Source organism: Brassica rapa, chromosome A01 (assembly GCF_000309985.2).
Source record: "Brassica rapa cultivar Chiifu-401-42 chromosome A01, CAAS_Brap_v3.01, whole genome shotgun sequence".
Taxonomy (NCBI): domain Eukaryota; kingdom Viridiplantae; phylum Streptophyta; class Magnoliopsida; order Brassicales; family Brassicaceae; genus Brassica; species Brassica rapa.
In genome coordinates, this window is record NC_024795.2 from 9,159,356 (window position 1) to 9,181,709 (window position 22,354).

Consider the following 22,354-nt stretch of genomic DNA (forward strand, 5'->3'; position numbering starts at 1 on the left):
ATGACTAATATTATAGCTAATTTATCTGATTTTTACTGAAAAGATTGATATACAGATTATTATAAAATTTATATATAAGTATACTAATATATCTGAATTAATCTTTTTCTTTAGTTAATTTGCTTATTTTTCATCTTTTCCATAATTTTAGGATAAATTATTAGTGTAATTAATATTATTGTTTAATTTATTTTATTATATATATCATGATATTTAAAAAATATATATATATATATATTAATATATAATTATAATGCTATTTAGGAATAAATAGATAGATATTAACAATATCTACCGATAATATCATCATTACTTATCTCTCATTTATAATTTTCAAGACTAACTAGATTTTGATCCGCGATTCGAAAGCGCGGGTTATTTTTGATTAAAAACAAATTTTGATATGAAATAGTGTTTTATGATTGTTTAGATTATTATGTTACAAAAGTCGTATTATATCGAAAAATAGTTTTTTAAGTTAATAATTTATAAATTAGTTTATTTGAAGTTTTATATATATACTCTTGTGTAACTATCTCTTAGGCCTATGTATTTTATATGGATCAGAAAAACTGAAAAAAAAACCCAAAAATACATGTTCGGGTTTGGTTCAGATCCAGGGCAAAGTACGTATTGCGTATTTTTTAGACCCGCGAGTCTATGTCGAGTTCAAGTCCTATCAAAGATTCGATCAGGTATCCAAAATACCTGAATATTTTATGTATATTAGATATATTTGGATATTTTAAATATGATTTTGGTATTACAGATAATTTTGTATTTCCAGGTTTGGGTTTTCGGGTTTTGGGTACAATTTCAAATTTTAAGAAATAGATTTTGGATATTGAAATAACATTTTAGGTATTTCTGGTTCTTCGGATCAGATTTCAGGTAAAATGTTTGGTCTTTTAGATATTTGAATATTTTGGATATTTATTTTGGACTGTCGAGTATTTCAAGTTTGTTTCGGATTTTAATATCTGAACCGATTTGGACCTATTATATATCCAAAAAAAAATTATTTGTATTTTACAGGTGTTTGAATTATGGATTCGAAAAGAATCAACCCGAACTTAAACTGAAATTTTTTAAATATCTAATTTGGTCCAAGTGTATAGGATCAGAAATGCGCATACTTAAACTGTTTATTCATACATAAATTATTATACGATTGTGTCTCCATGTAATTTTGGTTTTGGTTATGTATTAGCCATCCATCATGATTAGAATAGGGACACTAATACTATATAATTCACGTGAAATAGTAGTGTATTATATGGTAACTATATTATATAGTAAAAAGGTAATACCATAAAAGCATATTTATGTAGTTGCCTAGATTGTTATTATAATATTCTAAAGATATTATTGATATTCCAAATAAGAAGCGTACATATAGGATTAATATTAGGAGATGTTACAAAGATTATTTTAGCTAGTCTTATTTTGAAAGATTAATGAAAGGGTGCACAATAACTTTTCATAGGTAGATTTTTTAAAACTCCTCCCTTTTAATAGTATAGATATTATAGTCAATTTTCTGATTTTTACTGAAAATATTGATTAAATACAAATTATTATAAAATTTATATATAAGTATATTAATCTATACTATTATTCACAAAGTAAATTTTTGGAATCGAGCTCTCACGTTAAAAGTTATAGTGGTTAATATCGTTTATACCATTAGTGAATAAAATGTATAACTAAACTAAAAAATAAAAAAGAAATTTTAATTTATTTGATTAGATAATTGATTAAAATTAATAGTAGTAAGAATTATCCAAAATCTAAAAATATAATTTTAAAAAGAGATAATTTCTGTAAATATTGTATTGTTATCTGAAATTTTTTTTTAAAAAAGATATAGTTTATGTAAATATTGTATTATTATCTGAAAAAGTCTTTTAATCAAAAGTTAAAAACATGAATTATATAACTAAATATTAATCAAATAAAATTCTTAATTATATAATTAAAAATAGAATATTGAATCTATACTATTTTTTGCGAAGTAGATTTTTGGAATCGAGTTCTCATGTTAAAAGTTAGAGTGGTTAATATTGTTTATACCCTTAATGAATAAAATGTATAACTAAATTTAAAAATAAAAACGAAATTTTAATTTATTTGATTAGATAATGGATTAAAATTAATAATAGTAAGAATTATTCAAAATCTGAAAATATAACTATAAAAAGAGATAATTTCTGTAAATATTGTATTGCTATATGGAAAAAAGGAATAGTTTTAAAAAGAAATAATTTATGTAAATATTGTATTATTATCTGAAAAAGTCTTTTATAAAAAGTTAAAAACATGAATTATATAACTAAATATTAATCAAATAAAATTATTAATTATATAATTAAAAATATAATATTGAATTATTCAAAATATAAAAATATAATTACAAAAAAAAAGATAATTTCTAAATATATATTGTATTGTTATCTGAAAAAGTATTTTAGTAAAAAGTTTAAACATAAATTATATAATTAAATATTAATGAAATAATATTTTTAATTATATAATTAAAAATATAATATTAAGTATTTAAGATTTATTTTAGTATAGTAAATATAGTATACAAAGAACTTTTCAAAAATTATGAAAATGTTTAAACCCGCATCGCGGACAAAATACCTAGTATATCTAAATTAATCGGTTTCTTTTGTTTATTTGATTTGATCCTTTAATATACTGAACCATATTCATATACTGCTGTTTTTAAAAAAATAAAATCCTCGAGACTTCCAAATCCATAATATTTTCTCTATTTCGGTTTGGTTCTATTGTGAATGGTTCGGTTTTACCCGATTAAACACTCCTAAACTATTGTTATTTTGTTAATGTTTTATATCTGTGATTTTTTTATAATTTGTTTTAGTACCACATGATTTCTTTTAAGTCCAAATCAATATATGAAAAATAAATAAAACATTTCAATAATACTTATTATAAACTATATTTAGTCAACTATATCAGTTTATGTTACTTAATTATTTTATATAATCATCTAAGAATATATATATATATATATATATATATATATATTTCTATTACTTTAAATTATTTTGTATTGTCTAAAATTATGTTCTAAAAGAAATAAAATTATTTTTCTAATATCAGGATTATCTATGTAAATTGTTTTTTACAAAATCACATTATATAAAAAATTATATTTTTCATCTAAGAAAGTATTTTATTACTTCAAAAGTATATTTTTGTTACTTAAAATATTTTTTAAATGTAATATTACTATTTTGTGAACTTTTGTTTTATGAAATCATATTATATATACATATATTTTCGTTTTATTATATGTATATGTTTTTGGAAAGTTTTTAACAAGGAAACTAAATAAATAATAAATAATAGTATTTTAAATATAATATTTTTAATTCATTAAGAGTATTAGTGTAATCAAATCATCGTAAGAGTTAATGTGAGAATGACACATAAGAAAATGACTTCTCAAATAATATTATAGTGTGTATTCAGCAGCATTCGTACTTAATTAAATCAAAATGATTTGATTTTATTTTTCATTGTAGACACTTATATTGAACCAAACAATTTTTTGTAAACCAATTCTTAATTAAATCAAACCGATTTGTACCTTTTATTCTTAAAATGTCAACGATACATCTAATTAACTTTATATAATAACTAAACATTAGGTTTAAATCTTCATTTATACAAGCATGGATTATTTATCTTACACTAGTGGTATTCCGGCGCCACGCGCCGGATTCATATATTTTGTTCTCTAATGAATTTATAATGGTTTATTTGATACGTGTTAGTAATTGTAATGTATTACTTTGTTTTGTAGTTTTCTTAGATCAAAGAAGAATAGCATAAATAGCTTTCATACATTAATGCAATAAAATAGAATAAATACTGATAATTGCACAAAATAAATATGGTTGAACTTAAAATATAAAGTACAGTCGATGAAAAAATGTTGAGTGATGCATGATATATGTTGATAATAATGTAAATCCCCTATTGTTTGAATAAGTTTCTCCTACTCGAAAAAAAAAACAAAAATGTTAAAGCAACAACCCGGTTCATCCAAACCGGATAATTAATTTTAATACAACAATATGTCTTTTTATATTTTATCTGATATCATATATATAAATTACACTAAGACTTTATAAACTAATTCACTCCATTACTAATTGGTAAACATAATATAGTCAAGTTAATACACTTCACTATTAATATAAAATTCCATATTTTAAATAATTATTATTTAAAATATACTTATTCAATATATTTATTAGTATGAGTACTATAAAAAGAGTGAAATTTTACAAATATATTATTATTGTTAAAAGAATTCTAATTATATTTACATATAATTATATAAATATAAAATATTTCCTCTAACACTACATTCAAAAATACATTTCCAAGTATAGTTTAATTATAGTGGTACGTTTCCTCATAACGACAACCCCGCATTTGTAATTGTTTTTTCTATTTTTATATTTTTTTTAAATTAAAGCTAAACTCCAATTATTATATTCAGACTCTAACACTCTAAACCTATAAGTTATATCCCAATTCATAAATTTTAACACAAAATCTATTTTTCTTTGTACTTTTGATAGCAGATAGAAGTGTTTCTTGTGTTTGAGAGATGAGGTGAAAACTAATGGTGCTATGGAGTAACGGCTTACTGTGGGAAATTGTATCGTTACGTAGTCAATCAAAGCAGCAGGTGTGCTTATGATTACCATTGGACTAATCATAACGCTATTGCTTGCACATAAGGGTGGGTCGAAGTTACAAAGTGGTAGATGATCTTCTTTTATAACTCTATGACAGAACCGCAGTTGCCTAATATTATCGGAATCACATACTATTAACAGGTGCTTCTACTAAAAAAAGATTTTAAATTAATTGCATCAGAGGCATCAAGACGCAGTCCAGGGTTACACATTCTACATTGAATCTCATCAACAAAAAAATTCTGCATAACAGCATCTAGAAACATCGTAAATAAGATGATCAAAAGTAATAAAGACATAATCCTCCACTTACCCGAAAGAAGAAGTCATACAATTGAAAGAGATGGTATTTGTCAGCGGGATCATGATGATTGACATACTTGAGAAGTTTGATCTCATCACGGCTCTGGACAAAAAAGTCTTTGTTGTTCTTTATGATCTTTGGTTCATTCTCATTATAGAGTGCATGCACTAAACCACGAGAGATAATATATAGTAACTTCGGTGTGCAAAGAAGAAAAATGAGAAATGTGGTGCATAGAAAAGACCAGAGATAATCAAAGTGAATATCAATTTTATTCAAACGTTTATTATTTCGAGTTTAACTAAACATGAACTATGAAGCAAGGCTAACCATGACGAAATAATCCTAGAAGAGCCAATGTTTTTCCTTGAGTGACGAGTTTTATTAGCAAGAACTCAGCCACATTGCGTTTATTCAGCGTTATACAACAACACAAATTAGATTCCGAGGTTCTCAGGAATCAGAAGAAGGTGAATCATTAACAGGATGCCAGAACCTGTTGTAAAACCACATAGTGTCAGCCTCCACGGCATAACCATCCTGGTTCCTGTGCCATGCATAGTGCGCATGCGTCCTGTTCTTTATCGAGAATATCGCGTGTCCAAAGCTAGCTTCTCTGTATGCAGAGTACTTAGGCTGAGGCTCAGTCATTCTGCAGAAACCATGTTACAAATTATAAAAAAATAATTGGTTTGCAATAATGGTCACAAGCCCTTTGTTATATAGCTTACTTGGTAGCCAAGCCTTCAATATTTCCTCCATCACCAATGGTGATATAGACAGGAGCAGATTGATCTTTTACTGGACTGCAAATGCCATTAACCACTGTGTATGCTATGTTTGATATGCGTTCCTAGTTTCACAAATATCTCAGAGTTGTCAAAATATATAGTTTTTAAAAAGAAGAAACAGAGATGAGCTTAAGTTTTGTGTTCTTACTGATCTTTCGTAGGTGTGGACGTGACCTGAAAAAACAACATCTACTATGTTCTTGACGAACCACGGCTCATACATCACTCTCATTGTTTCACCTTCCATGTAATGGTAATTGTAACTGTTGTACCACGGGGAATGGTTCAGAACAATCAACCATGGAGTTTCTGTTCTGTTAACCTTTGGGAATTCCTCTTCGAGCCACGAGTACTGCGGTGTGTATTTACCTGTCCAAGAAAAAAAGATTTAAATATCGGATTTTAAGAGTATGGCATGAAGAAACGTGTCTAGATTTTAAAAGATGCGTTTACCATATGCTGAATATGAAGAAAGCACGATTATGTAAGCAATGTCCTCTCTTTATAGAGTACCAGAATGGTTCTGTGCTGCCTGAAGCTCGGTAAGGAGTACGGTACCTATGCGTGAATGGCTTAAACGGTTTATTTTCTCCCTGCAAGAGTGCATATAAAGACAATCCATCTCAATGTCAGTCTAGTCCATGTAATGCTTTGTGCTAATAACAGTTTGAAGATTAAAGCCAAAAACATAGAGGGAGCAAGAAGCTTTACAATCTCGGGAGCAAAATCTAGTTCATGGTTTCCTGTAGTCCAAATCCAGGGCTGATAAGCTGTACTTCTTTCGGAAAATCTTCCCCAACTGTCCCATTTATTATTGTCGTGATTCGGATGATTATCAGTGTATGAGAGATCCCCAACGAACAAAACTGCTTGCCCTTTTTTAGGGCTATTCTCATAATGTGGTAAAGTTATGTTTGAGTCAAAAGTCTGTCCAAGATCCCCTGCAACAAACAACAATTTTGAGGTTATTATCAGATCTTGAAGAACTGAAACACCAAGATCTTCCGTCTCCATCATGGTTCTTCTACTCTCCACGGACATTGCCAACCTCTCTCTTTGATCAGTAGAAACCTGGAAATAAAAGACTTAATTAAGTTTACTCTCATCTACTTCACTTTGGTGAGTTTAATAACTAACAAAATTTGAGAAGAAGTTCAGTAATATGTTTAACAACAGAAACATTATGTATTTCACGCTTTATCTCGTCGTCATCTATGTCACTCAGATAGCATATATTATACATGTAACCACAAATCAACGGGTGGTTTTTTTAAAAAAGTCCAGTAGAAACATGAAAGGGAAAAAATTCACCTTTGTCATTCTCGATCTACTCAGCGTGTCATCATTCATGGCCTTTGAAGTCTCTTTTGGTATCCATGAAACTGCTGTGATAAAATCAACTGATCAGAGCACAAAAAAAAAATCATGAAATAATTTTGAGCATAATGAATAATGAAAATGAATGGAATAAACACAAACCTGATAAAGCTCTTTGCTTTTGAAACCGTAGAAATTCAAGATTATCCGGTGGATCTAACAAAATTCATGGCCATGACTTTATTTTCTGCTCCTCTAGAGGAACGCGATTCTGATTGCATGAAAGATTGGACGAATTTAGATAGGAGTAGTGAAGGGAGATGCGAAGAGGTCTGACTGAATGCTTCCAATGGGAGGAGTGGATTAATCAAGCGGAGTTAGAAACAGATTAATGGAAGGTTAAGACGTTATGGAGATCAGAAAAGCGCTTCAAGTTTCTGAAAATTTCTTCGGGAAGGTAGAAATCCTGAAAAGAAGAAGAAACCTAATGTTATTTGGGCTTGTCTTAATCTATTGATTGGGCTTAATACCAAAAAGCCAAGTTATGAGATAACCGGATTACACTATGATTTTACGATTGGTTTGGTTAAGTGACAGGTGTCACAAAAAGCCCCTACCTCCTTGATGATGTGGCTGCAGGAGGTGAGAGAAAACTCTAAATTATTATTATAGATAGATATTTGATGTAATTAAGTAGGGATTATTGGTTGTTGTAATTTAATGGATTTGAAAATCCGAACTAAATCTACTGTTGTTGGTTCTGTGATTTTCAAATCTGTATTAAAATCAGGTGTTATTGGTTTAATGATTCATAAATTTTATATCAAATCAAGTGTTATTCAATCGTACGGATTTACTAATATATTTGATTTTATAATGGATTTGAATGGATTTGTTTGGATTTTTTAGTTAAAAATACAAAGACTCAAATCCGAGGGAAAACCTTCGGATTTGCATATTTTACTTGGATTTATAAATACTATATGGATTTTTAAATCAATCAAAATATATAAACCAATAACACAACAATTATTTGGTAAAGATTGGTTTTACTTTTTTTCTTTTTCAAAAGAAAAGATTGGTTTTAACAGGACATACCGTTTGATTAATTGAACCGAGTAATTGGTCTAGCCGAGTTTGACCAGTTAAACATGATATAATACATTTTAACTATAGTTAAATTACTAAAATTGAAATCATATAATATAAGTTGGAGAAAAGTCAGAGAAGATGGGGAGACACATCATGTTAAAAAAAAAATAATTAAGCGTTACTTAAGATGCGCATTACGTGGAATCTTCAGCGCTAAACTCGCTGTAAACAAATAACCATAAAGAGATCTGTCCTTCAGTCCTTGTGTGTCTGCATCTCGTGACAAACAAGTAATCGATACAGGTTATCTTCTCTTTCCTCCTAATTCTTGTGACATCTTTTGTCTGAATGTGAAACTTGTCCCTTTACATGTTGTCTTTTGATTATTGAATCTCTGAGTAGATCTGGTTAAGCTGCCTTGTCTTACAAGAAACTGGAGTTGTCTGTGGTGTGTGAATCAACGATCTGATCTCAAAGCAGGACCAAATCAACAGAGACATGGGAGCTGCGGTGACGAAATCTGATGGTCAAGAGACGAAGCTAGAGGCTAAGATCATAGAAGCCGTGCAACGCAGGGCATCGAGAGGAACCACGATGAAATCATTCAACAGCATTGTTCTCAAGTTCCCAAAGATCGACGAGGGTCTTCGAAACTGCAAAGCTATCTTCCAAGAGTTTGGTGAGTAGTGCATACTACAGATTCTTAATCATTGGTCTCCTTGATGGTTTGTTTACGTTTTTTGGACAGACGAGGATTCGAATGGGTCGATTGATCACACAGAGCTAAAGAATTGTTTCAGGAAGCTAGAGATCTCGTTCGAGGAAGACGAGATCAATGACTTGTTTGAAGCTTGTGATATCAACGAGGATATGGGGATTACATTTACTGAGTTCATTGTTCTTCTCTGTCTCGTCTATCTTCTTAAGGACGATTCATCCACCCTCCAAAAGGTAACTACGGTTATCAATGTTCTATGTAGGCCCCAGCATTTTTACCGAACCAAAACCGAAGACCCGGCCTTAACCCGAACCGAAAAACTAAAACTCCATTTGAAATTTGAATTGTTATACAAAATATCCAAACGGATCATAAAAGCTTGATAATTTTGAGTTTGGGTACATTAGTTATATATGTTAATGTTTAATATATATTAAAGCAATTTAGATATTTTAGAATATTTTAAAACAATTTTTAGTTTACTTTATTTATTATTTTATATACTTTTTAGTTAATTTAGATAGTTTAACTAGGTTTTAGTTAGATTTTTGATTTTTGACCAAAAAAAAAGAAGTTTGATTTTTGATTAAATTTTTTTGTTAATTTTAAAAAAATATATTTTTGACAATTTCAGATATTTATTATAATTTGATAACCAGATCCGGAATGAACCGAATTAAACTTAACCCAAAAATTAGTAAAATCCAAATGGAACATGTAAGCATGCTATCAAAAATCCTAATCAATCAAACAATTCGAAACAAATCCAACGGCCCCGAACCCCATGCCTAGTTGGCTAGTTCTATGTTTCTACGCACGTTCTGAGCTTTTGGTTTAAGCTTATCTAATAGAAATGGAGACTGGGAATGCCGAAGCTGGAACCAACGTTTGAGACGCTAGTGGACACATTCGTGTTCCTGGACGAGAACAAGGACGGACTCGTGAGCCGCGAGGAGATGGTCCGAGCCATTGATGAATCTGGAGAACGTTCCTCCGGGAGGATAGCAATGAAAAGATTTGGTCTAGTCTCACACTTTCTTTCTCCTTTGACCGAACAAAGAATATTGATTTTGATTCAACTTTTTGTTTGCAGAGGAGATGGACTGGGACAAGAATGGAATGGTGAACTTCAAAGAGTTCTTGTTCGCATTTACGCAGTGGGTTGGAATAGATGAGAGCGAAGAAGAAGACGATGATGATAACAATGACAAGGCTTGATGTTTGTGTTTTTGCAAGAGTGTAATAGTAACAAACTATATTTTATGTTATAATGCAAACAGAATAATTCATTACCAAACACACAAACCATTATGTTTTTTACCCCAAAAAAAACTTGCTTTGAAGCAACAAAGCTTATTAGTAGTCTCCACTAAACCGTATAAAGAGAAGGGCAAACAAAAGCAAGCCAACATTAACATACAAAGACAGAGACACAAACACAAACAGAGACTGATGATCCCTTTCTGTCGTCTATACTCTCACTGAGATACAATAAATAAGTAGAGACACAGACTCAGGACTGGTGTTTTTTTATTATTCCATGGATAAGAGACAGTACCGGTAGCCAGAGGAGTATGGAGTAGTAGGAAGGGATGGAGACAGAACCTTCAAAAGCCTCTTCTCGTTCAAAAGAAGGAAGCTGTTACGGTGTGCATATATTACCTTCTTGAAAAAGGTGATAAAGAGGCAAGCTTTGAAAAGGATGAAAACGACGTAGCTTCATTAGTCCCTTGTCTTGGCTCTCTTCATGCCGAGGCTATTGTAAGGAGAGACGGAACCAGACATTGGAGACCCTTCTTCTCTAAGATTACCGTTGAGAAGCGCCAGTTCCCTGAGCTGTTGTTTCTTGTAGAAGTCATGCGTTTCCTCCTTTAAAAACAATACAGAAAAGTATTTTAAGTTTTTATTTAGACAAAAATAGTAAGCAAATATCTTTGAAGAGTTATGAACATACCACAGGAGTGAGTAGATCGTCTAGTATTTCACGAGCTTGCATGAGACGTGCATCCACTAACTCAATGGGCAACTCAGCCTCGATTAAGATGTGGAGTTGTTCATTCAGGTGCTCATAACCAGGCTTCCCCCTCATCATTTCCTCCTGCAACAATGTGTCACAAATGAATATACGTATAATGCAACTACCTTAACCGGATCTATAATGTAACTACCTTAACCGGGTCTTTAATGCTGCCTCTCCCCCTTATAAGAACACGGCAATCAGTACTAGCTTCAACTCGTTTGAGAGAGTTTCCTCTAGGACCCAAGAGGCGACCGACAAAATTGTACTGCAGATTATTGAATTAAAGTTTATATTATACATTGGCTAGATATAGTTTAGGATCTCAGCAAGGGGGTTGAGAAATGAGAATCATACGTTTGGGTATTGGTCGACTGGAATATCCACCCTGATAGTTCGCTTGACAATGAGACCAGAGGAGCTACCAGGAGAGTTTAGCCAATTTGGTGCTGGAGATGATGAGACAGATCTCTGCAAATGAAATATGATTAACCAACAACTTGTTAGAAGCCATGTCAACCTCAAAGCATAAGTACATGCTACGGACATATGATTGCAGATCTTATCAAACACTTTTTCCACGGAAAAGGGAGCAATAGAATTGCGTTGATGCATAGCAACCTGTAAATGTTTATCCTAAGTCATAACATTCACAAAGCAATCTTATATATATCAGAGTTTGTTATATCTATATGGCTCCTGTCATGATGAACTACAATTAGAAAGTAAGTCAAAGCAAGTTAAGTCAGCAATAGTATGAATTAGAAGAAAAGAGTTATGTTAATGGGGTTAGTAGAGTCATACTTCTGATGGAAACTGGGAGGGCCATCCGTTCATGTCAGCTCTTGAGTTCTGAAATATCCCTCCAGAAGACAGAGGGCTAGGGTGATCAAACCTACTCTGACTTATGGCATTCTCCAATAGCGTGGTTACACGCAATATTTCTGTTTCAAAAAATGTCAATTTTGAAGAGTAAGACGCACCAAGTTAGTAATTAGTCCACAAATCCTTCACCAATGATAGTGGAATAGAGAGACAGCTTAGTCTCAAGACTCTCAACTAAGTTAGTGAATATTAATTTTCACACTACAGTTAAATAAATAGATTTACACACAGAAAACAAGAAAGCTACTCTAACTTTGGTATGATCTCTACGAAGGGTCACACATTTGAGTGGTCTGCTCAACGTCACAACGGTTGATTATGAGGAAGGATCATTACTAAACTAGTTAGAGTGATAAGAAATCTAAGATACTAAGTTTCAACTAATTTTTTTTAGTTACTGAATTGAAAATCAAATAAACATCAGTTAAAAAAAATCCTTTCTAAACTCTATTAGACCACAATTCAACTGAAACACTCTGTATTGTTTTAAGGGAGAAGGACAAAGACTAATTGTCTCTATGGATCGTACAAATCATCCAGTCATGTATTTTTTACTAACAGCTACCTAAATGATCTCTCTCTTAGAAGCACCAATGAGATGAGATGTTGATCAAATGTACAAAATTTGTAGCTCTAAAAATAATTGTAGTAGAAGATATTATGAAGAAAGTAAGGAAACCACAACATTTTTCGTACTATAACAAGTATGGCTGCTCACCTTGGTTCATGAGACGGCAGACATGTGGAAGCACAGTCAAGAAGGGAGTAAGCTTGTGACGTTCTGCAAGTAATTCAGTAAGATACCTGCCAAAAGGGAAATCAAAGATTAACCAAATCAGTAAGACCTTGAGCACACAAGATACCAAGCAGATCCACTCTCAACAATCACATATGTCAAATCTTTTTATTTAGCAAATCCTCACTCTAAGCATTAGCATCAAATGTAGGGTGAACTAGTTTAATAATCTCCCATGAGTAAAGACACAAGTCAACAATCGCAAAACGAACACAACCAATGATTCTATAAGATCCTAATGGCACAGAGAAAATAGGTTCATAGATTCAAAAAATGTTGTTATCAAGTTAGAAAGTATAACACTTAACTAAAACCCAGTGAAAATTAGTATTGAGCTAAAAAAGAGCTTAATTTTTCATCGGTAGGTAGGAGCTCAACTCAAACATATACAAGGGAGCAACAGATATAGAAAGCATAGATCTTCATACAAATGAAAAAAAATCAGATTTGCGATGAGAACTTAGAAGCTCAGGATCCAATAAGTTGGAAGTGTATACAGAAGCAAGATCGAGACACAAGTCAACTACAAGACGAAGAGACAAAAAGATTTGAATTACTTCTCCTGCTCAACGAGGAAAGAAGGCTGTGATCGGAGACCACCAGAGAAGTTAGGTGACTGAGGAGCCGACGGAGGCACAGAGAGAGGCGGTGGATACGGCATATATCTCCCTCCTCCTCCTCCACCACCAACCGGTCCAACACCACCACCTCCTCCGCCTCCACCACCACCACCGAGTGAAGTCATCATCATCATCAGCAGCTACTACTTCACCGACTTATCTATGCCTAAAGATACAACTGAGTATCTCTAAGAGTATAGACGGAGACCGAGGAGGACTTGAGGCGGCGGAGAAGAGAAGAGAAGAGGGAGAGAAGAGTGAGTGAATCTGGCACACACAAAGAGTCTCAAATCTACTACACACGTCGGTGGTTTTGGGCCTATATACCTCTACTAGCTGTGTGGGACTCTCTCTCGAGAGAGAGAAATGATGATTTAAAGCTACTTTTTACCCTTAAACGCAACGACACAAGTTTTTTTTTTTTTGATTCTCCTTTTTATTACCGCCCTCCCTTGTCTCTCTTATTACAAGAAGCTTCTTACTGACTCAGAAGGTCTGGATCCAGCTGGATTCCTCTTTAATCATTTCTGTCTCTGAGGCTACCAACCTTTACTTGACTTGGGCCCCCCCTTCCTATTTCCGGTTTGTTTATTCTTTAATCGGTTTGTTTACAAGAACTCATCAAACGCTGCGTATTAACAATTTCTTAATCTCTTCATTTACCGATAACTCCTCGTACAATATGGAATCATCAGAATCTTCATCATCTTTTTGTTTTTAATTATCAGAATGTTCGTTGGAATATTCATTATCATGGACTCCTATGGTTTACATAATGCTTTTCATGCTTCATTGCCATAGTATATGCTCCATTGTTGCTGTTTTAAAGTTATTTTGGATTCCTGATCTTTTTTTTTTGTTTTGTGGCCTGTAATTGTATTGGCACCAAATTGTTTATAGTCGAACATTGTGGATTTTATATGGGGTAGGTAGTATGTTCTTTCTCTCTCTATTCTATTGAATATGGATATTGTTTTATGTTTTAACATAACTTACTAAAAAAATATATGGAAACAGTCAAGCAGAATATAAGACAAAGAGACATTATATAATCAGCTAGAAACAAGGTTTAGTCAAAATTGAAAAAGACAGCTAAGGAGAGAAAGATAAATAGATGATTAGAAAATTTCACAATTCTGAACTATGGAAGAGTGAGTCGCATGAGGTAGATCAGCATCTGTTTTGTTAAACAATAAACTTCTACAATCTTGACCTAATTTTTTAAAACCTAACAGCCAACTCTACTATTGTCTCACCCAACACTTGAGTGAAATGAGTTACAAATGGTGTAGAAATGTATGTGGATTGAATTTATCAGTTGAATATTTTCATTTCTAATAACAAATATTTATGATTTTGTATAGTTTTTTAAAGCTACATATATACAACTGTTCCTTTTTTTTTTGATCAAATTTTTGATCAAACATATACAACTGTTCCTATATAAAAAAAATATAGATGATATTATGTTAGTTAGCTGAGTTGATTCCATATACTCGTAACCGTAACTAATTGATAGTACATTATTATTTTAAAATAATTAGAACCTTACCATATAATTTTGCATTTTGCAATATCGCACCGCAAACGTGGAATGCCTTTAGTTTCTTATTTAGCTAAAGTGTATACAGACAAATTTTGAAAAATCGGAGTATTCATAATCATGCACCAACTTGGATTCTGTTGTTGGTTGGGTCGAGCCAGCAAGAAGATTCCGTTTCCTGGTGTTTTTTTGTCAACATGTTGCCATACTTGTACTATATCCCTTATATATTAAAAGAGAAACATTGTAATAAATACATTCACATTATAATAGACACGTCGCAGCTTCACAATGATTTGATAATAAATATACTAACGCGCTCACACTATATTCATAAATGTGTTCACACTACGTATTTTGCGTTTTTTAATATAAAACTCACATAATAGTTCCAATAAAACTTTGAATTTTTCGCTTCAAATAAAAATAGATAACGAATCAAAAGCCAAACTATATATATTATTTTTATTGTATACGGATAAACTTGAGCAAAATATTCATAAATTTTGATTTGATTTGTTATCCGTTTTGATTTGAACCAAAAAATCTGGATATCCACAATTCTACGAAACAAATCAAATACTAAAATACAATATCCAAAAAAAAACAAATCACAAATACCAATATTTTTAGGAACATATATCTAATTCGATCTGTTATATGCATATATATACATATATGTAAAGAATTATATATATATATATATATATACATTATATATATTATACTTTATATCAGTTTTACAATATTTTTTATGAATTAAGTTTATTATATTAGGTACTAGAATTTAAAATTTAAAATAATGTTTTATTTTTGTAATAAATTGTTATTATTAAAATTTTCAATTATTTTTAAAATTTTATTTTATTTACGGTTCAAATAGGATATTCTTTAAAATTCTAAAACATTTCGGATATCCGAGTCCCCGAATATCTAGGTGGCTAAAGATCGAATCGACATGAATGCTTCCAAATACCCAGATATTCGATCTGTGTCCACCCCTACTTAAAGATACAATTTTATTTTATTTATATGAAAAAGTTGACTAATGTCAAGGTTTTTTTCATTTTAAATTAATTTTAATTTTATCTTTCATGTATTATTTTGGACAAAAATGTTATTTAATATTAATTAACTATATATTTATATATATATATATATGTCAACTATTTTTATATACTTTTTACATACACATACATGTGCACCTTTATGTGAGCACATTGTAACTAAGTATTCACCGCAACTGAAGTATCTAATTTTTTTGAAAGTTGAATTTTTTTTTTAATGCTTCTTTCACTACCGACTAAATTGTAGTGAAATGATTTGTCTTAATAATTTTTTTTTAACTATTTATCTGTTTAGAAACTATAATATGAAACTATTGGTTCGACATGACAACTGTTTAAAATTCATAACATGAAAATAAACAAATAATATTAATTTTTGGTTTTACCGGAAAAAACCAAAAAATCAAACATTTTAACCGAATAAACTAAAATAAATATTAATTTAAAATAATAATTATATTTTAGAACATTAAACATCAAAAAAAACTTAAAACCGAACCAATATCCAAATTAAACAGATTTAATGTCTTTTTATTAAAAATAACAAAATTAATAATCACATTCCGCGCAAGGCGCAGATTATTACCTAGTTATGATTATTTGATTTAAATATGGTATACACATTTAACTTGATCCTCAAATTCATGGGGCTTTGCAAAATATCACAAAATTGAGTATGCATAGTTTGTAGAAACACTACTACGTATCCTCTCAATATATTTCAAACATATCAAAAAAATTAAGATATACAAACCACTCTAACAAACATATAAAAAAATTAAGATACAAACCACTCTAACAAACATTCACACTAAAGGTGTTTAGAAAAAGATACGTGGTTACGTATACTTTATTAACAAACATTTATAATAAATAAAAAAGTTTAGCACCGATCATGTTCCAATATACACCGTTCGTAATAAATCAATCACTGAGTTTGCGTGCGACCATCACCGAGTTCACAAACCCATCTGACAACGACGGGTGATAAGTCTCTAAGACCTCGAAACTTCTTAGATCACAAGGATCAACGTCTATATACAGGAACGCTCTAAGGCCTTTAGCACTCCTAAGCATGAGAAGAGCACCAGGAGCCATGTGTTTCTCCAAGTGTTCAATGACTTTGACTTTCGCTTCTTTATCAACCCCAACAAGAGACGCCAAGAAAACAACCTCGTAGTCACGTAGAATCTCTGTGGCGTTGATTATATCCATTGTGTGGAAGATTATGCGACAAGAAAGATCAGGATCGCGTGAGACAAGCTGGGAGGCGAGGGAATTGGCTTGAGGGTCGATGTCAAAGTTGTGGAACGTCGTGTTTGGGAGGTGGAACTTAGCTAAGATGATGGATGTGAAAGGCAACGAACCAGAGCCCACGAAGGCGATCTTGGTTGGGACATGGCTCGTGTGTAGCATGAGGAGATCGAACTCGACCTTGCTCAGTTTGAGGTAGTTAGTGTAGTAAGGGTAGAGATCTAAATGGGTAAGTGGGTTGTCTTTGAGAGATCCCAAGACCGTGGAGAAGTGTTGCTCCGAATACCCTATAGCTTCACTACGTAGCTTGATGAGATTGGTTCTGATGTCTTGGACTTTTGGACACAACTTTTTGACGTCGATATTTGTTTCCGTGGGTAAGCACGTGGTCATGAGCTGTTGGAACAAAGTGTCGATGTTTTTGGAAGGTTTAAGGCTCTTGAGATTGGAGATTTTGTTATACAATTCGAGAATTTGATTCTCAAAATGAGCCTTTTGGCAAGCCATGTCGAGACTAAAAGGAGATTTTGGTTTGGTCTCTCAAGACTCTGAATGGTTTCACAATTATATACATTCATCTAACGTGTCTGTCGTGTGTCCATGTCGATCGGATGACAAAAAATAACAGTTCTATGTTCCATTCTTTCATGTACACATGTATGTTTGGAATTACGTTTTCTTTTATGATATTTAATTCAAGTATTACTTTTTTGTCTTTTCCATTTATTAATTTATAGATTTCTAACAAATTGGAGGCATTACTTAGGACATTTTTAACTACTGTATAATTTGGATCTCAACCCCTGATGAAAATAGTTATTAAAAAAAATCTTTGGACCAACAAATAAACTAAACACTTTGTCAAGCTTATTCCATTTTCGAATATGTTTCCTTTAGTTGAATTTCTTTTATTTATTAAAGTTTTATGTAAAATGTATTTGATATTTTGTGACTCATGGTTAATCTTTATAATTAGATAGATGATATTTTAACACTTAATGTAGTAAATGAATAGACGTATAACTTTAATAATTTTTCATCTCAATGTTTTTAATCATAATATCTAGTAGTATTAGACTGAAATCGAGAGATTTCTACTAATTAACCATTAGCATTGCATCACCAGATGAAGAAACACTACCAGAAATTATAACAGTTTTATAAATTACGATGATAAAATAGATTGAAATCTAGAGAAGATGACGTTGGATTTGGATCAATGTTTTCATTTTTGGATAAACATGAGAGTAGAACATTCTCCAACGGGAAAATATTTATCACTTTCACGTCCACCACTACCTCTCTTATTGTTATAACCAGGATAATGACTCCGCTCGAACTTCGACTCCTTAGCCAGCTTCAAACCTTCTGCTTTAGCTAGCCTCTCTATCTCCCAGTCACTAAACGGATACGTTGTCTTGTGTGTAATATGAATCTCCCCGTTCTCTTCTAACATCTCCTTAGCGTTCTCAAGAAACCCCTGCACTAGAACTCGATGACCCCTGATCCAAAGACCAGACTTTCATCGTTACGTTGACAAAAATCACTATCATCAAAACTATATAATAAAAATGAAAAGAATATATATATTTACTCGATGGCTTTAGAGGAAAATTCACGTCCGAAGAAACGCGACCCTGCGTGAGGGAAGTTGAACACAATGCGGTCATAGCGTCGCAGACTTAGACTGTTATCAAAGCTCATTGTGTGGACGTCAACCTCATGCTGGACATCGCACCCGAATCTTGCCAACATGCTTACATTGACCATCGCATCCATATATTTTTTGCTCAATTCATCTACATGTAAAACTTCTATGATTAACGTTGATCTAATAATAATAACGTTAGTGAGATGGTATATGTTCATATTTAAATTTTTGATAAGTACCTTCTGAATCGAGTGAGGTCGCTGTGATGTTAGTGGCCGAGCCAAAAGCTGAAGCTAGACATAGTGAGAAAGAGAAGTCTCCTTCTCCGACGAGAAGGATTTTGTGTTTGCTACTGTAGTGTCTTATTCTTATTTCTGAATCCTCCATTACTATCATCTGAAGACTATAATTTCATAAACCATGCATATATATACACACACATAGTCATAGAGTCACAACACAAAGGTTGCTTCAGTGTCATTTAATTTTCGGTTCGTTGTTTCTATTCTAAATGTTGCCTCTTAGACTTCTGGTGCGGGTTTGTATTTCCAAAGTTGACCTTTCACAAACCTTTTTTTCGTATTAATATTACCGTTTCACATTTATTAATTCTTGTAATTAGGATGCTCAATATGATTTGAATAATCTAACTCGAAATATATAAAACTAGTTACAGGGCCGTGCCTTAAAAAAATTGGCCCTGAAGCAAAAGAAATATTTTTGGCCCTTTATTTTCAGAAAATAGAAAAAAGTTTGAAAATTGCTTCAACATGGTTCGAACACACTACCTTGAGATCACATCATAAGGTTCGAACCAATAGAGCTGTGGTCACTTTACATAATAATTGGCCCTATAAAATATCATACTTGTCCGGGCCCTGAAACACATGCTTTATTAGTTTGTATTCAGGCCCGGCCCTGACTAGTTATCGCCCAAAAAAAGAAGTTATTGCCTATCTACAAAACCATTAATTTTAAAGTTTTGTAATTAAGCAAACTAACTCATTTTTTACTACAACTCTATAAATACCTTATAGCTACTAGATTTTTTAACCGCGCTACGCGCGGATAAGATATTATATGTATTTCTCAATTCTAAAAAATAATGTATAATATTGTATTATATTATTTAAAAAATATAAAATATGACTACATAACATAAATATATTTTTTAAATTTTCTTTGTGGAAATCATTATGTTGTTTGATTATTGTACTTGATTCACATATTTGCATAGATATTTGTGATAGATGAATAACTATATTTTTATTATCAGTAAATAATATATATTTATTATATAATATAAGAAAAAAAAATTATTTACTTTTTAAACAAACTTGTCTCATGTTGGGGACTCGGTTATAGACATATCATATACGAATGAGACATTTTTACAGTTATCAATCTTCTTAACATTGAAAAAAACAAATCTACATATCAAAACAATATCTCATACGATCTATTTGTGGAATAATTACTCTGAAGAAATTGAATTTAGGCATCAAAAAGGACTGAAAATGTATGTGCATATATGTTATCTAAGTCTGCTTCACAAAGTACTATTCATAGTTCATATATCATTAATGTCCATCCTATTTTTTTGTCCACCATTTCTTAAACATCTTGAAATAACTGATGCTAATTAATAAAAAACTTTTTGCTGGAAAAAAAATCAAATTTGTCTAATTATCGCTTAAATATTTTATTAATATGGTCTAAGAAGCTTTTAAGTGATATCATAGTTTAATTTATTAGTTTTTTTGTTAATTTTTAGAGGTTTTTGTATTTAAGATTTTTTTCCATATTAAGCTTCTATTTCTTTCACAGAATTGATATATATATATATATATATCATAAAAATTACCATCAAATCAGTTTTACTTATTTATTATTTTGTTTTAACAAAAATACACTTTTTAAATAATTTAATTTAAAATAAAATTATATATTAATTTGCTGTATTTTAACAATTTCATTGATTTAATTAATTTGCTTTGGTGGATAACTTAAAAAGTTTTCATATGAATCGGGGAAAGTAAATTTATGTTGTTATATTATATTTATTTTGTGTATATAGAATCTATATATAATTTTAGTGTAATAAAGAAAAAACATTATTTTTTGTAACTTCAAAAAGATACATTATTACAATTTAAAATGAATCAAAATTGAAGAAAATGGTAATTAAATATTTGTAAATCTAATTGTTTAGTTGGATTCTCATGAAAAAAAAATCGATTGGTTAAACAAATTTCAAAATTTGTTGTGGTATTGTTTTGTCTATAAATTATAAAATTTATTGAATTAATATATTTAATTATTGCATCCTTAAATAATATTTTATTAAGACATTAGAAAAATATGTTTTGAGTTGTTTTGTCAAATTGTACAAAAATCTATGCTTTTTCATATTTGTAACTTCAAAAAGATACATTATGATAATTTGAAATTAATCAAAATTGAATAAAATGGTAATTAAATATTTGTAAATCTAATTATTTTTTTATCTTGTTTAGTTGGATTCTCATGAAAAAAGATCGATAGGTTAAACAAATGTTTCAAAATTTGTTGTGTTATTGTTTTGTCTATAAATTACAAAATTTATTGAATTAATATATTTAATTATTGCACCCTTAAATAATATTTTATTAAGACATTAGAGAAGTATGTTATGAGTTGTTTTGTCAAAATTTTACAAAAATCTATGTTTTTTCATATTTGTCACGAAAATTTATATGTTCAACTTACTTTTACAAAATTCTTAACTTTGTCACGAAAACAAAAATCTATGCTTTTTCATACTTGTCAACGTTCTCACACTTTCTAAGAATATATTAGCTTAGTCACTTACTTATTTTTTTTTTACAAAATAAAGTATCGGAGTCTTGAAAGTTGAATTCATATTATTGTAAATGTACATAAGAGTTTGTGATTATATACTTAGTGGTTCTTGTATATGTGTCCAAGAAAGTTTCAATGGCTTAGTGGTAACTGTCCTATATATATATCATACTAACTCGGGTTCGATCCTCACCTTCGCATTGTTTTTTTATTTTTTACGAAAAAAAATGAGATGATATGGCAATTTCGGATTCTCTGATTGGTTGATTTTTTATCCTATGTGGACACCCTCTCTATGGCTTATATGTCCCTTTTAGTATAGTATAGATTGTATGTTTGAGAGAAAAAAGAAAAAAAAACGTCAAGTATTAATCCTGCGAGACGGATCGGCTTTTGGAACCTTTTTGTTTTGCCAGTCCATACTCTCATATGATTATCAATGGAAAACACGTCAAGATGATATTTTTCTCACGTTTTTTTTAAATTACTTTTTACTGAACTTTTTTGTTTTTTTGGAATGAATACAATTCCTTAGCATCGAACCCGGGTTTGAAGCATTAGTACATGCAGTCATGCATGCATCTAAACTTTTTTATACCATAGCATTTAACTTTTATCTTTTTATTGTAACTTTGATTTCAAAAATGTATAACAATACATCAATCAAAAAAATATTTTATGGTATGCTAATGTGGTCACTGCAGCTTTTTATA

General features: G+C 30.8%; 4 protein-coding genes, 1 long non-coding RNA gene and 1 pseudogene across 6 annotated transcripts; 2 read left to right on the forward strand and 4 right to left on the reverse strand.

Annotated features, from left to right (window-relative positions):
* Window positions 1-1,777: 1,777 nt before the first annotated feature.
* On the forward strand, window positions 1,778-5,551 carry LOC117133544. Its single transcript, XR_004457424.1, has 2 exons — window positions 1,778-4,789; window positions 4,887-5,551. It is a non-coding gene; the product is annotated as an uncharacterized LOC117133544 (long non-coding RNA).
* LOC103866216 lies at window positions 5,300-7,596 on the reverse strand (annotated as a pseudogene). Its single transcript, XR_001957963.2, has 7 exons — window positions 7,320-7,596; window positions 7,152-7,240; window positions 6,552-6,911; window positions 6,294-6,433; window positions 5,989-6,209; window positions 5,781-5,902; window positions 5,300-5,701 (listed from the first exon to the last, which is right to left on the reverse strand). The product of XR_001957963.2 is annotated as a purple acid phosphatase 10-like (transcript).
* Window positions 7,597-7,847: 251 nt separating this feature from the next.
* LOC103866236 (probable calcium-binding protein CML21) lies at window positions 7,848-10,323 on the forward strand. The gene is made up of 5 exons (XM_009144120.3): window positions 7,848-8,552; window positions 8,652-8,928; window positions 8,998-9,200; window positions 9,819-9,987; window positions 10,061-10,323. Exons 2-5 carry the CDS (start codon window positions 8,748-8,750, stop codon window positions 10,183-10,185), a joined length of 678 nt encoding a protein of 225 aa, XP_009142368.1. The 5' UTR covers window positions 7,848-8,552; window positions 8,652-8,747; the 3' UTR covers window positions 10,186-10,323.
* Window positions 10,239-13,662, reverse strand: LOC103866225 (KH domain-containing protein At4g26480). The gene is made up of 7 exons (XM_009144109.3): window positions 13,223-13,662; window positions 12,588-12,673; window positions 11,789-11,928; window positions 11,342-11,455; window positions 11,136-11,252; window positions 10,922-11,065; window positions 10,239-10,836 (listed from the first exon to the last, which is right to left on the reverse strand). The coding sequence occupies exons 1-7, from the start codon at window positions 13,417-13,419 to the stop codon at window positions 10,690-10,692; spliced, it is 945 nt and encodes a 314-aa protein (XP_009142357.1). The 5' UTR covers window positions 13,420-13,662; the 3' UTR covers window positions 10,239-10,689.
* Window positions 13,663-16,555: 2,893 nt separating this feature from the next.
* Window positions 16,556-17,711, reverse strand: LOC103866247 (nicotianamine synthase 1). Its single transcript, XM_009144131.3, has one exon. The coding sequence runs from the start codon at window positions 17,654-17,656 to the stop codon at window positions 16,820-16,822; it is 837 nt and encodes a 278-aa protein (XP_009142379.1). The 5' UTR covers window positions 17,657-17,711; the 3' UTR covers window positions 16,556-16,819.
* A 610-nt stretch (window positions 17,712-18,321) lies between these two features.
* Window positions 18,322-19,196, reverse strand: LOC103868493 (uncharacterized protein At4g26485). Its single transcript, XM_009146586.2, has 3 exons — window positions 19,040-19,196; window positions 18,744-18,948; window positions 18,322-18,651 (listed from the first exon to the last, which is right to left on the reverse strand). The coding sequence occupies exons 1-3, from the start codon at window positions 19,194-19,196 to the stop codon at window positions 18,375-18,377; spliced, it is 639 nt and encodes a 212-aa protein (XP_009144834.2). The 3' UTR covers window positions 18,322-18,374.
* Window positions 19,197-22,354: the final 3,158 nt, after the last annotated feature.

Bases quoted from the DNA above. Each gene is read 5' to 3' on its own strand.
- LOC103866236 (XM_009144120.3), top strand. From the start codon at position 8,748: ATGGGAGCTGCGGTGACGAAATCTGATGGTCAAGAGACGAAGCTAGAG. The intron at 8,929-8,997 runs GTGAGTAGTGCA...TTTTTTGGACAG, and splicing joins AGCTATCTTCCAAGAGTTTG to ACGAGGATTCGAATGGGTCG. The intron at 9,201-9,818 runs GTAACTACGGTT...CTTATCTAATAG, and splicing joins ATTCATCCACCCTCCAAAAG to AAATGGAGACTGGGAATGCC.
- LOC103866225 (XM_009144109.3), bottom strand. From the start codon at position 13,419: ATGATGATGATGACTTCACTCGGTGGTGGTGGTGGAGGCGGAGGAGGT. The intron at 12,674-13,222 runs GTAATTCAAATC...CCCTTTTGGCAG, and splicing joins TTCCTCGTTGAGCAGGAGAA to GTATCTTACTGAATTACTTG. The intron at 10,837-10,921 runs GTATGTTCATAA...TTGTTTTTAAAG, and splicing joins ACGATCTACTCACTCCTGTG to GAGGAAACGCATGACTTCTA.
- LOC103866247 (XM_009144131.3), bottom strand. From the start codon at position 17,656: ATGGCTTGCCAAAAGGCTCATTTTGAGAATCAAATTCTCGAATTGTAT.
- LOC103868493 (XM_009146586.2), bottom strand. From the start codon at position 19,196: ATGATAGTAATGGAGGATTCAGAAATAAGAATAAGACACTACAGTAGC. The intron at 18,949-19,039 runs GTACTTATCAAA...TTTTACATGTAG, and splicing joins GACCTCACTCGATTCAGAAG to ATGAATTGAGCAAAAAATAT. The intron at 18,652-18,743 runs GTAAATATATAT...TCTTTGGATCAG, and splicing joins TTTTCCTCTAAAGCCATCGA to GGGTCATCGAGTTCTAGTGC.